Source organism: Zeus faber, assembly GCF_960531495.2.
Source record: "Zeus faber genome assembly, chromosome: 1".
Lineage (NCBI taxonomy): Eukaryota > Metazoa > Chordata > Actinopteri > Zeiformes > Zeidae > Zeus > Zeus faber.
Window position 1 is genome coordinate 11,828,354 of NC_137193.1, and position 13,986 is coordinate 11,842,339.

A 13,986-nucleotide genomic window follows, 5' to 3' on the forward strand; every position below is an offset into this window, starting at 1 on the left:
GTGAGTCCAATAGTAAATAGGGCCCCTGAAAACATTGAAATTACAGGAACTGCCGCATATCAAAGGTTGATGCCATGGCCACATGACAGAACAGTACATCAGCAAAACCTATCCATGGTTGTTTTTGTTCTTGTGTAAAGTCAATGTTGACTGAGGCCCTGTGCACACCTGGCGCTGGTACGCGTCACCACATGTGTCGCAGTGACCACCTGTTATCGGATCTCACTTTCCCGCTCTATATGCAAATCCGATTTATTTATTTTCCCCATTTTCTTACTTGTATTGAAGTTTTTTTTAATACATTAAAAACGTAAACCTTACTCAGAGAATTGCAGCAGGGTGGTTTTTTTCTCCTCCTCGCCGGTTCCCATTTTCCTGTTTTTTATTTTATTACTTTATACCTATTTGTTTTTGTTAGTTTCTACTTGCACGGAACGAGCATTTTTAAACGCAGCGGAGTCAAGGGACTGTCCAGATCACTGCGTAATGGTACGAACGACACAAAAACATGCGTGACCCAAGCGGCGTCACGCATGTCCTCACGTGCTATGCGACTATTTAGTAAAAACTGGACGCGTCGTTAACCTGGGGAGCAGACGAATCTGCAGCTCATGTTTCATTGGCTGACACGTCTCGTAACCCCAGGGTCGGGGCAATCACAACGATTTATCCAGTGTGGGGCGGTTTTGATACGATGACGATAGAGGAGCGGAGCGCCGTTCGGGCACCTTGCCAAGATGGCTGCCACTGATGTGGAGCGGTCTGTTGGATTCGCTATCGCCGTTGAGGCACCTTACCAAGATGGCTGCCGCTGACGTAGGAGGGTCTGTTGAATCCGCTATCACAACAGTATTAAACCAACTGGATGGTATATTCTCCTGGAAAAAGCTTTTGTTGATAAGAAAGATGTGTTTGCTGTACTTCCGACAGGATTTGGTAAAAGTTTGATTTACCAACTCACGCGCACAGCGCGACGTCACACGTTTTGTTGCTCTGATTAGTTGTAGGTCTATCCAATGCCCTGATTGGTTGTCGATCTATCCAAGTCTGTCCAGAGACCTTTTGGTCTGAAAATTAACAGAGCTTCCTGACTGATGATGTGCATTTTCAAATTGGTCTGGTGATGGCAGGCCACGCTTTTGTGGAAATACGAGTAAAAAATAAACCCTGCACTTCTGTAACAGGGAGACTTTCTCCGTTTCCTGACCTGACTTTAATATGACGCTGTAGAGTACGTACTTCCACTAAAGCAGAGGATGTCAGTTGAGTAAGAGGTCCCTCAAATGTTGCCCAGGCCTCATTTGCGTTTATACTGCTAAAAGGATGTGGCCATGTGTGGCCCAGACCACTTCCGCCACACCTGGCATTAGAGCTGTCCACTTGTGATCGGATCACCCAAGACGCATGTTCATGCCAGGTGTAAACGGGGTCTCCCGTAGATTTCAGTAAAACACAATAACTAAATCATTAGGTGACACAAAAGCAGAGTGATGTAAAAATAAAGACAAATAAGAAATGTAATAGTGGCATTTTTTTTTTTTTTACAAACTTAAAAACATAAAAAAGAGATGATCCTAAATAAACAAACAATACATTTGTTTGTTCTGCAAACAGGTAACTTTCCAGCTTACATCCAGGCAAATAGAGGCTTGATAGACAAACAATACTTTAAAAAGTCATGAATGAGTGATGGACATTAACATTATGTCTTCACATGTATACATATATATCTGTTACATATAAAAAACAGCTTTGGTGGGTTTAAAACAACAAAATACATTCATCCCGCACCCACTTGTCGTATTAATGATATTATTTTATTAGTAGAATGTTGTGGTGTGTTACTTTAGGTCCAGTATCATTGTAGGGCACAGGAAAAGGAGAGAATTATCATTTAAAAAATACAATGCTCAGGTAAATTGTACATTCATCGATCTATAAAAAACAATCTCAAATGATAACAGTTGTAACAGCGCTCCAAAGCCCAGGAAGCCAACAAGCATTTGGACACAACATATTATGCACTAAGCCATATGCACCTCAATGGAGGGACAATTACTTTGAGATGCAAGACTTGACCCAAATTGGAAAAAATACATTATTAAATAGAACATTAATTGAACATGTTTAACATTTCGAACCCTACACCACCAATATATTGAACTTTTTATTTAGATGCAGCATGAAAACACTCTTGCCTAGAGCTGGTTTGGGAGGGGGTTGCTGCATTCCACAGGCAGCAGCTGGTTAAATTACAGTCCATGGCCCGCTCTGACATGCACAGTCACACAGTGGTGGTGGCTTCGTGTCCCTTTCCGCTACTGGCAGTTTGGACTTGCTGTTCTTGGTAAAAGAGGGAGGCTTGGTGGGCCATCCTCTTGTTGAGGGCCTGGGAGGACAAGGTGCCATCCTGGCTGGAAAAGTCTCTGCCGAACACCTTCCCGTCGGGCATTTCATCAGGCAGTCCATGGTCTGTGTCCGGGGACCTCCACAGCGTGGGGTGGAAGCGGTAGTAGTAGAGCGCTTTGAGGACCAGCCCCAGGAGGTGGGTGACCGGCAGAGCAGTGAGCAGCACCAGGGCGTAGGACTGCGTCAGATCCGGGTCCCGGTATCCCCACCAGGTGACGAGCAGGATCCCTCCGTCCGCCGCCATGAAAGAGTGGTAGATGACGCTCCGGCCCCGCGTCCGCCCCTCGGCCACGTTGAACCAGCTGAAGTACCAGATGAGACCCACCGTGGCGCGGTAGAGCCACTCCCCCCCAGCGCTGTCCATGAAGTCCGTCTTCTGCTGCCAGGCCCACAGCACGAACGTGGGCCACAGCAGCAGGAAATGGAGTGCGATGAAGCCCGGCAGGACAGAGGCGAAGAGCGCGATGGCCGCCACGCGCGGGGCGATCAGGAGCAGGTTCCACATGAAGTAGACGAGAGAGGAACACCAGCCCTGCTTGGCCTTGTCCGGGAGGAAGGACCGCAGCGAGCGGTGGTAGTCCACCACCATCCACGCGATGGAAGTGGTGGATGCAGCGACGCTCACACCTGCGGCAGGGAAGTTGGGAAATCAGCGCCAGAGGAAGCGGAGACTGTAAGCTGTTCTTAGCTGCGGTTGTTCCTTCCACATAGAAGTGTCCCCTACTACACAACTGCCTGTGCTCAGCTTGTAAAATCACTGGATTTCACAACATGTTTCCCTGCAGAAATGTGGCAACAAATCAGTAGCATTTCATTCGGGTTGAGGTACATTATTCCCCCCCCCTCCATTGTTCAGTGTCAATATATCTTGAATATTACCTCTTCTTCATCAGTTGGATGTGTATTATAATAGTATTATATGATTATACTGATCTAAACCAAACAATACATCTGGGATACGGTCAACTGTGAGAGGAAAAAAACAAACTAGGCTACTACTCCACACCTCGACGTTCCCGTCCGCTGAAGCAGAGAGCTACTCACACTGTACCGTCCGGGCCTTGTTACTGTGCAGCATGATGTAGATCATGAGAGTGAGTTGGGGAGCGCTCTCGCAGAAGGTCTCGATGAGCCTCAGCATGCTGAGGTCGTGCGTCAGGTACACGGCATACTCTGACCCCTGCTCCTTACGCCACCAAACCCGAAAGCCCTGCCATATGGCCGAGATGTGCCTGCGTAACACAAACAGAACGGGAGAGGTGTCGTCTTAATTTTTTTTAAACAGTGCATCATGTGTGGAGATGGGACATTGTTTTGACATACTGGTTCCGTGGCCTATTTGAGGTAAATGCACGGTGACAGGATCTCCGAAGCATGTCACCACCCTGTCTAAGAAACTAATAAAACCTTCATGAGGCCCCCACATAATTATCCATTCAACGTCGGTGAATTTCGCGCATTCGCGCTCTTCTACGTGACGTTGGTCCTTCTTGTTGACTCGGCTGAGAGAGCCTCACTTCTCACTTGGTTGAGAATTGACGGTGTTTGCACCAGTCACATATTACCAGGTGTTTGCTTAAGCCGGTCTGCAAAGTGTTTCATAATGTGAAATACCTGAAATTCAGTGGACGTTTCACTCAGAACAAAATGTGACACCGGTACAAAATACTTTTGAGGTTTTCGTTTATGTCCCCGAGGAAAAGCGTTGGATTTCATGCAACCTGATGATGACGGATCGGCTTCGATTTCATACAATGATATATGGATATATAGATGTATAGATCGATAGTATCGTATACATTTACACTCACATATAAGGGAAACCAAAAGCAGTAATGCGTAACTTTTTGTCTGATATGTATAACAAGCAAATGTAAGGGTGAAAAAAAAAACAGGATATAACTTAAGAGTGGCTCAGTCTAACTGACCCATTTACTTAAATATATTTAGCTCATCTACGCCACCAATATGGACTGAAGAGATGACAACAGGGTCGGTCCAAGAAGCAAGAGAGAGGAAACCAGCAGCTTACGAAGACAATAGTGGAGAAACATAGGAAGGACCTGCCCGGAAAAAGATAAAGAAGGACCCACTTGAATAAAACTGTGTCAAATGTTTAGGTCGAGTCTGGAAAAATCAGTTGTTTTACGCAAACCAGCGCGGCCCTCGTTACGTTTATAATAAAGGTCTGAGAAGCTGAGAACTCAACGCCACCTCGACCACTGCCTTTTTTGATAAAGAATCCAAGACTTTGTTTTATCCATGACAACACATAGATAGATAGATAGATAGATAGATAGACAGACTGATAGATAGACAGATAGATAGACAGATAGATAGATAGATAGATGGATAGATGATTTGTTCATCCCTCAAAAGAAAAATAAGCAGCAAGAATAAAGTGATGACAATAAGAAAATATTAAAATTAACCTAAAAATAACTACAAAACAGAAATATATACAGTAAACAAATGGCACCAAATATTAACAGTAAAGGGAACAGAATATTAACCCTAACGTTGCTTTTGTGCCTAAAATACAAACTGACGTGTACGTCAGGTAACACTGAAGCCACATCAGAAGCTGATCACCGGCCGCCGTGAGCCAACTTTCCCCGAATACCTGCAGAAGAAGCCCAGTTGGAGCACATGGAGGAGGCAGGAGAGCTTGACGTGGTCGCCGAAGACCAGCACCGTCTTCGCGGAGCTCCGCGCGGCGTGGAAGCCCTCCAGCTCCCGGTCGTAGCGGAACCAGAACCAGCTGAACATCTGGACCACGACGGAGGCCAGGACCATGGAGCTCACCAGGACCCCGAACCAGGACAGGTCCCCGCCCGAGTAGAACTCGGTGGCCACCCACACGTCCGACCCCCAGTCGAAGAGGAACGTGCACACCCCGATCACGGAGAACACGAAGTCCAGCCAGGAGTATTTGGACAAGTTCGGCCACTCCATGGCGGACCCGGTAAACACGAACCGAGCTAACCCGCCCACCGTACCGTTATTTCACACATTTAACATGCGGCCTCTTCGGCCGGCCGGGGAATCGCCACAGCACTTCCATGTCTCTGAACCGGGGGGCTGGATCCCGCTGGCTCTCCCGAGCTGAGCTGGTCACGGAGCGGGGGCACGAACTTTCTCCGCTGCACAAAGACGCCGTGGAGCTCTGCAGGAGCGACGCACGTAGTTCAAACCCAAGCTGCCTTCGCGTCGTGTGGGAATTTCCAGGTGTGAACGAGTCAGCCTTCGCGCGTTTGACCCTCAACCCGTCCTGCGCCAAACCCCCGCTGGTCGGTGTGAATTATCGACATAATACCTCCTGTCACAACGTGGTTATGAATTAAGAAAAATAAATAACGTTTTATAAACTGATCTATGCGATGATATATCATATGTAGGAAATACTTGGCCTTGTCTGTCTGTACTACACATCAGTTGATCCGTTCTTGTATAAACAATCAATCTGTTATATGCTGTATTTTGTTTGTTTGTTTTGTTTCGTCGATGGCAATGAACTACTTTCGCAGTGACCGTACGCTGCAGTTGGCCGTTTGGGATGCGAAGCGGGAGAAATCAGAGCGGGGCAAGACTCTCGAGTTCACAAATCGTTTTTGCAGCCGGAGATCAGATAAAAACGTGTTTTGCCACCGGCGAGCTGACGTGAACGCCATTGGTCGGGAAAGTTACAACTCTCCCATGTGACATGAACGCAGCATAATACCAGACCCGCCTAGTCGGCTGCTGGCCCCTCCCACCACGAATTGATAAAAATAAACATATCTATTGTTATTATATCCCATGTTGTGTATTTCATTTTGGGAGTAAATGGTATATGTGTTCTGACTTATAGTGGAGTTCATCTTTAGAATACCGTTAATGTGAATTACTGATGTCAAGTGTACTGCAAAATAAGTTACATCACTTAAAACAAAGTACAACACGAGTAAAAGTGATCAGATGTCACCCTGCTCTATCCGGACAAGTTGTCTTGGTAAATTAAATGTTAACCCAACATTTCACTGACACGATACTTTATCTTAATCATCGTTAATTCAACCTCAAGCGAAACGTAGACTTGTAAAGGGAACCACATTGCGGCGGCCCGTTGTCCTGCCAGTTCCAAAACAAGCTTGCAACGGTGCGGTTACTTCCGAATATTCAACACGAGACACACACACACACACACATATAGAGTCAATCAAAGTTGGAAAATACAAAATTAGTGTTTTTTTTTAAATGATAATTAACACATAAGAATTCACATACATCTCGGCGTATACCATTACAGATCTATCAGACGTGCTGTCGTCCGACACACTGTTTCCCCGTGCGAAACTCCCCGAAGCAGCGTTTTGGCAAAATAAATTAATGTTAAAAATTACAAATTAAAAATAAAAAGGAAGTGTGGGGGGGGGGGGGGTGGTGGGATTCTGTAAACCGCAAAGTTCGAGCACAAGCGTGTCTCAGAAAAGCGCGGTAGGCGGCGTCTGGTAAAGCTTTGCTCTAATAATAATAATAATAATATTAATAATATATGCAATCGTGGTAAGTAAATAGCTGGTGGTGCTGCCAGCAAAAAAAAAATTAAATAAATAAATAATAATAATAATAATAATAATAATAAAATAAAAATATATATATATATATATTTAAATGTGTGTGTGTGTGTGTGTGTGTGTGTGCGCGGGAAGATCATATTTTGCCATAAGAAACATAAACCGATGACACTGAATTTGGTGAGCTCGGCACGAGTCCCCAATTTTGAAAGCATCACAGCTTCCATCAAAGCAGGTAAACGGGGTCGTCCGGTCGGTCCGTCGGTCGGTCCGTCCGTCGGTCCGTCGGTCGGTCCGTCCGTCGGTCCCGCGGCTTTGTCGGCGCTCCCCGGGACACGCCCCCTCGCCGCGCTCAGCGTATCGGATCAAAGAGGCGCGCGTGCGATCTGCGCACCGCGAGAGCCCGCGGCAGAGCGAGAGCGAGACAGACAGAGTGTGTGTGTGAGAGAGAGTGTGTGTGTGTGTGTCTCCTCGGCGTCATCGAGCAACACACTCACGCAGGAGCGCACCCCCCGCCACCCCCCTTCCAAAAAAAAAAAAAGAAAAAGGAGAAAAAAAGGCCTCAAGATGTCCAGAGTTTACATCGGAAGACTGAGCTACCGGGCCCGCGAGAAGGACGTGGAGAAGTTCTTCAAGGGATACGGGAAGATACTCGAAGTTGACCTGAAAAACGGGTAAAACATATCGTGCGCCGTCGCCGCGCCGCGCCGCGTTTGGGGCCTTCTCCGAGGCGGGCCACCCCCCCCCCCCTTCCCCGAAGCCTGCGGAGCCAGGCCCGGGCTCGGTCTCCGTCCGTTCTGCTCGTCTAGACGCCTGGTTCTCCCCGATAACGCGTCGCTTGTTTTTATTTTTGTTTTGTGTGTGTGTGTGTGTGTGTTTTATTGTCGCCCGGTTCGTGCATTTCCTGACGGGCGCCGTGTGGTGATGGCACCGTGGTCTCCAGATTAGCAACCCCCGGCGCTAACACGGCAGCTAGCAGTTAGCCGCTAGCCGTTAGCCCCGGTCCTTGGCCACGGCCATACGTGGCCATGTTGCTCGGAGAGCTCTGCGCTTTATCTCCGAAGGGAAATAACACGACGGCGTTACCGCAACCCCAAAGCAATAGGCAGCAATAATAATAATAATAATTAACATTTACAAAGATGTATTTTTAATTTGCCACGTGCACTAACCTATAAATTGAGGAAAGTGTAGGAAAATAGCAATAAATAGAAACGTGTATAAATAGAGGTGTGTATAATAAACCCAGAAATGTACAACAAAAAGCACGAAATGGGCGATATGCGTTCCAGTTAGAAAACAAAACTCTATAGTCATCAATTTGCACTGTCAAAATTAGTTTAAATTGGCCTCCATTCAAAGTCAGGACTGTCCATATATTGTGTGCACCAGGGTGGAAAACAAAGCCATTCTTTTTAAATGTTTTATGTATTTTAAATGTATTCATTTAAAAGCATTAGGTACGCGCAGGAAGGTACCCTCGTGTTTCGAGAATAAACCAGAGCTCCGACATCGAAAGTTGTGTGGAAATTGTTGGATTTCAGGCTCCGAGCCAAACCCGGAGGTGCATATCCCAACGCCGCCCACGAAAAAGCGGGCCCAAGGCATGGAGAACTGGCGCTGCGGGCACCCGGACGTCATGTCCCCTACGTCCCCACACTCGAAACATTTTTTGGCCCCCGGGTTAGCGTACACCATACCGTACACCCCTGTGTTTCGCCCTCAACTCTACATCCAGGTCCTGCTACCGGGGAGTCGGGCTGCGCAAGTTCCTGTTTGGCGCGACTGCACGCCTCAGCTCTTGGGTTTTTGCACCCGAGCGGGATCACCTTACACGGGGTTGGAATCTTTTTAGCGGAACGCTGCCCCTCACCTCGTTGGGGGGCGAACGGGTTAGCGCCCAGAGTAATCGCCGCCCTGGCGGAGGCTCCCACAGAATCCATCCACCGAGAGGTCGCTCCCCGGACCAGTCTGGCCGAGTGGCGCTCCCCGCTGCGGAACACAGCGGGCAGGAGACAGAGCCAGTGTCGGGCTGAGGGCCATGGTGGCTGAACCCGTCGGGGCTGCACTGTTCCCACAATGTGTTCTGACTTTAAATCTCAGAATTCCAACTTTATTATTAAAGCTTGACTTCCAAGTCGAAATTTTGGGTTCGTTCACGAAACACGAGGCCCCCCCCCCCCCCCCCCCCATGACCCTAACACACTTCTTTGTTATTGACTGAAAACAAACCGCCGATGCGTTCAGGTCCAGGGTAGTATTTTGCAGTTGTTTGAGAGGAGGATCGCTGTGGTATCTCAGATGTTTTTTCCGTCTTACATTTCCATTGGATTTAACTTCTCCTCTCTGTTTAAAGTTATGGGTTTGTTGAATTTGACGACCCCCGGGATGCGGACGATGCGGTTTACGACCTGAACGGGAAGGACCTGTGTGGAGAACGGGTGATAGTGGAGCACACCAAGGGGCCGCGGCGTGATGGCAGCTATGGTGGAAGGAGTAAGTATCAAGTGGAACATTTTTGTCCTAAAATATTAGTATTTGTTATTGATCTGGGCCGTTATTTATGATATTGACATTTAATTTCCAAGCTTGTCATTGGTGGCTAATGTGCATTCAGTACCCAATCTGTTTATATTAATAATAATCATTTATAAGTACATTTATAAGTGTAGGCATGGTTCGTGCATTGTAGTGCAGTCAGCAATTTCTCTAGTTTAGACTGACCTGTTTCTTCTTTACTATGAAGGTGTGGTAGTGATTTTTAGATAGGGCAGCTACACAACAGCAGGGCCACGTGTACAGTCTTGCAAATGCCTTTTAGCAGAGTACTTTGCAGTCCTTTACTGTTAATGGGAGGAATGGGCGTAGATTTCAATGTCATTGTCATTAAATGACAACTTGAATGCACCAGAGCCACCAATGACTTGAAATTGTCTTGGATTTCCATACTCTTGATTGGCGTAGGATGGGGAACCGTAAAGTCGGAAACCCAAGAAAGCAACTACAAATATTTTAGTTTTGGGTGGGTGGGGTTGCTTAGTGGTGGGACAACATAATTTAAATGATTTTTAATATAACTGTACAATTTCATGTAAGATATGTTGTATTGTTGTTTTTATGCAGGATTTTTTTATTTAAAATTGACTGTCGATTTAAAGGTAAAGATTTAACAAAGAACCTCAATGTTTTAATTGAAAGAGTCCTTTGCTGGCTGACTGCCTGCCCCTATTGCTGGCCATGGTGTCCCCTTTCCAAGAGTGTGGTTTGACCATTCTGGGCCCCTGGGCAGACCAAAAAAGGGAGCCATTGTGAATGAAGACCGCTTTTCCCATTAGGCCCAGGCCGGGTGGTGAGGATACCATGGGGTTAGGAAAAGATGTGGGTTCCGCTCTTATAGGTGCCTGAAAAAAGAACATGTTTATATTAAAATTGAATTGTTTTTTTTTTTTTTTTTCCTTAGATATGATAGTTTAGATTAAACTTGCTTTAGTTCACAGTAAGTACTTTTCCAGACAGTTTTAAATGTTATTTGTTTCGTTTGTTTTTGTTTTGCCTTTTTCTTAAAAAGAATAGGCCTTTTCAAGTCTACAGATTTTTTTATCAATTGTTTCGTATAGGCCTAAACATTCCTCAATGATTTTTTTTTTTTAGGTTTTTTTTTCTTGTTTTTTTGTTTTTTTTTGCAACTTAACTAAGATTAAAGTTTGAGTATTTTTAGTTTTTTTTTTTTAAGACTTTGTAGTTGTGTTGTCTTTATACCCCCCCTCCCCTTTTTGGTTTCCTTTTGTCCCAGCATTATATGGACAATATTTAGTCAGTAGCTTGGAGTTTAGCGATGTGGCTGCGCGTCGCCTGAGCTCTCGTCCTCACTGCTGCTGCTCTCTCCTTGTTGAGGTGGTGGATACGGGCGAGGAGGCAGAGACCGCTACGGCCCGCCAACCCGCACAGATTATCGGCTTATTGTTGAAAATCTGTCGAGCCGCTGCAGCTGGCAGGACTTGAAGGTACGTTGCCGCTTACGTTGTTATGTTTATTTATCTAATTTAAGTTGTGAGATTTGCTTAAAACACCAACGCATCGCTCCCTTCCTCTCTTTTAGGACTATATGAGGCAGGCGGGTGAGGTGACGTACGCCGACACCAACAAGGGGCGCAGGAACGAGGGCGTAATCGAGTTCAGGCTCTACTCGGACATGAAGAGGGCCCTGGAGAAGCTTGACGGCACCGAGGTGAACGGCAGGAAGATTCGGCTCATAGAGGATCGTCCCGGGGCCCGGCGCCGCCGCTCCTACTCCCGCAGTCGCAGCCACTCCAGGTACGGCAACTCAAACCCGCCAAACGTCATTGGCGCCGTTGTAAAATACGTTGAAGGAGTCCACGTACGATGGCGTGACAAACGCTCGTCGGAGAAATCGGTGATCACCAGACCGCAGAGCAGAGAACCAGGCGACTGCCCTGTGTGTTTGTTTTTTGTTTTTGTTTTTTTATATGCTGAAATAAGATTTTCTGATTCGTCATCCACTGCGTTTGACGTCCTCGCTGGTGACTCCAACCCCCCCCCCGCCGTCTCTCCAGGTCTCGCTCCAGGAGCCGCAGGTCCCACAAGAGCCGCAGCCGCAGTGAAAGCAGCAGCCGGTCCCGCTCTCGCTCCAGGTGAGTCCACAACACCTACCACCGCGCACACCTCCCCGTGCAGTTGTACCTCTGGTAGTTTCCATGTTGATTTAAAAGTTACCCCAAAAAAAAAAAATGTCTGCTTCTCCCAACACTGAATGGGACATTACAAAATAAAACATCACAAAAGAAAACAATGACTTTTTGTAGCGCGTCTATTTGAAAGCTTCCCTATTTTGATCCATTTTTTCTTTTCTTCCTAATGTTTGTACAGTTTTCATCAAGATAAACTCCAGTCTTGTTTTTTCATAAATCACAGTATTTGTAGGAAGTAGCATATGGCCTCTATACCCTACATGCTGCTTGGAGGTTCCTGTGTCCTAGGCCTCTTGTGTTATTGATTTATGTTTGAGCAGTACGGTAGATACAAAGTACAGAATGAATTTGCATTTGGGATTTTGACTTTACCAGACAAACTGGTAGAGCCTCTTGACTTAACATAGTCAAAGTCTGAATATCTGTTGCTCTCCTCTGGGGACTGAGTAATATCCTCACGTAGGTTGGCTTCAAACATTGGGAAGTCATTTATGTGTCGAGCAATTAGTTCCTGTTTGGTTTGTTTTCCAAAACGGGCAACGTTTTTTCATCCCTTAATTTCAACAAAACGTTGGTCATCGTTTCATAAAAATCATTAAATCTGCTGCAGTTCTATATATATTTTTTTAATTTCCTGGTAATTGATTCCTGGTAACCACTGATGACGTATGGATGCACGGATACTGGTTCTTAATCCTTAAAATAAGCCTCAGCAACGCCAGTGGATTAATTAGAAATTTTTAGGAACCAAATTCAGTAAAATTCTTTCAGTAATTCATAATCACTTTATTAAACGTATTTAGCAAAGTTTACTCAGGTGACGTGATTGAAAAACACTTGCAAGCTTTTTATTTTTTTTATACACCTTATATCTTTTTTGTTTATTTTTTGTTGGGTAGGAATCATGGCACTGTACCCCCAAAAAATGGTGAATTAGTTGGAAATACAGGAGCTTCTACTAGTGTTTTTATAGCTTCTTTTTTTTCCGCCTTTTTCCTTCCTCGGTAGGGCGGCGTCCCACTCTCGAAGCCGCTCTCGCAGCAAGAAGAACAAGAGCAAGAAGGAGGAGGAGGAGCGCACCAACGGCTCCCACAAGGGCAAGGAGGGCCGGGGCCACGACGAGGGCCACAGCCCGAGCCGGAGTCGCAGCCCCAAGAGCAAGAAGCCCAAGAAGGAGGTCAAGAAGGGCCGCAAGGAGGAGTCCAGGTCCCGCTCCCGCTCCCGCTCCAGGAAGTCGGGCTCCAAGGGCCGCGAGCCGCCCAAGAGCGACGAGGAGGAGGGCCCGCCACGCCAGGGGTCCCGGTCGCGCTCCCGCACCCCCGTCGAGTCCAAGCCCAGAGCCCGGTCCAAGTCCAAATCCAAGTCCCGCTCCCCAACACCCGCCAAAGCCCGCTCCCGCTCGCCGTCCGCCTCCCGCTCAGAGTCCCGCTCGCCCTCCCGCTCCCGCTCCCGGTCCTAGTCAGAGTGGTTCAGCAAGCGCCCTCTGTCCCCAGTGTCCCCCCATCTCCCCTCTGTCCCTCTGTCCCCCCCATCTCCCCTCTATCCCTCTGTCCCCCCGTCTCCCCTCCGTCTCCCGAGCTGTTGCTCTACATTCCCCAAAACCCTACAGCCTTTCACTCTGCGCATTTGTTTTTTAATGGCTAGCTGTAGAATACTAGGCACTCGTTCTCGACGTGTCCTCCGTGTACGTGCTTCGTTTTATTTCACTGTTGTTCTGCGCATCTCTCCGGGGGGCTCGTCTTTTTTTTTTTTTCTGGGGGGCGTCGGCAGAACAACGGGGCGGGGGGCCAATTTTATAGGTTTGAGCGTATTCGTTAAGCTATAGTATGTGTCGTAGCCTTTTTATCACATTTAAACGCGTTGGGTTTTGATGTGCTGGGTGAGATTTTGTTTTGTTCAGTGATCACGCCATTACGAAATCCTTTTATGATTTACTTTCAGAATAAAAACAAGAAACACAAGTCTGGTCTCATCTGTTTCATTTATTTTTCGAAGCCTCTTTTATGGTTTAAGAACGACCGCGCAGTACACGCCGAGCGTCGTTCGGAGACGTTGCATTACGTTGTCATTTAGTGGACGCCGTGTTGTCGGTGCCGGTGTCGAAAAAACCAACTGCGCCTCCCAGCCAGCGGAACACTCCAGAAGCAGCCAGTGCTCGAAGGGGGAGACTTTCATGAATGTGTTGGAAAGTATTTTAGGCAGCCCAGGGGCGAAGACGCTCACGGGCCGGGCAGGTGGGGTGCCGTTCATCCGCCACCAGGGGAGGTAGGGAGGCGGGCGGGCGGGGGCGGGGGGACACCCCTGTCGACCCC

General features: G+C 47.1%; 2 protein-coding genes across 2 annotated transcripts; one reads left to right on the plus strand and one right to left on the minus strand.

The window, feature by feature from the left end:
* Positions 1 to 1,521: 1,521 nt before the first annotated feature.
* Positions 1,522 to 5,364, minus strand: xkr8.3 (XK related 8, tandem duplicate 3; the record flags this gene model as incomplete). Its single annotated transcript, XM_080003135.1, has 3 exons — positions 1,522 to 3,036; positions 3,454 to 3,641; positions 5,033 to 5,364. 3 exons carry the CDS (start codon positions 5,362 to 5,364, stop codon positions 2,285 to 2,287), a joined length of 1,272 nt encoding a protein of 423 aa, XP_079859261.1. The 3' UTR covers positions 1,522 to 2,284.
* Positions 5,365 to 7,396: 2,032 nt separating this feature from the next.
* On the plus strand, positions 7,397 to 13,635 carry srsf4 (serine and arginine rich splicing factor 4). The gene is given in 8 exon segments (XM_080009411.1): positions 7,397 to 7,639; positions 9,322 to 9,461; positions 10,301 to 10,330; positions 10,333 to 10,362; positions 10,860 to 10,969; positions 11,065 to 11,279; positions 11,540 to 11,617; positions 12,683 to 13,635. Coding segments are annotated over 8 exon segments (1,161 nt in total). The 5' UTR covers positions 7,397 to 7,532; the 3' UTR covers positions 13,134 to 13,635.
* The last annotated feature ends 351 nt before the right edge of the window (positions 13,636 to 13,986 follow it).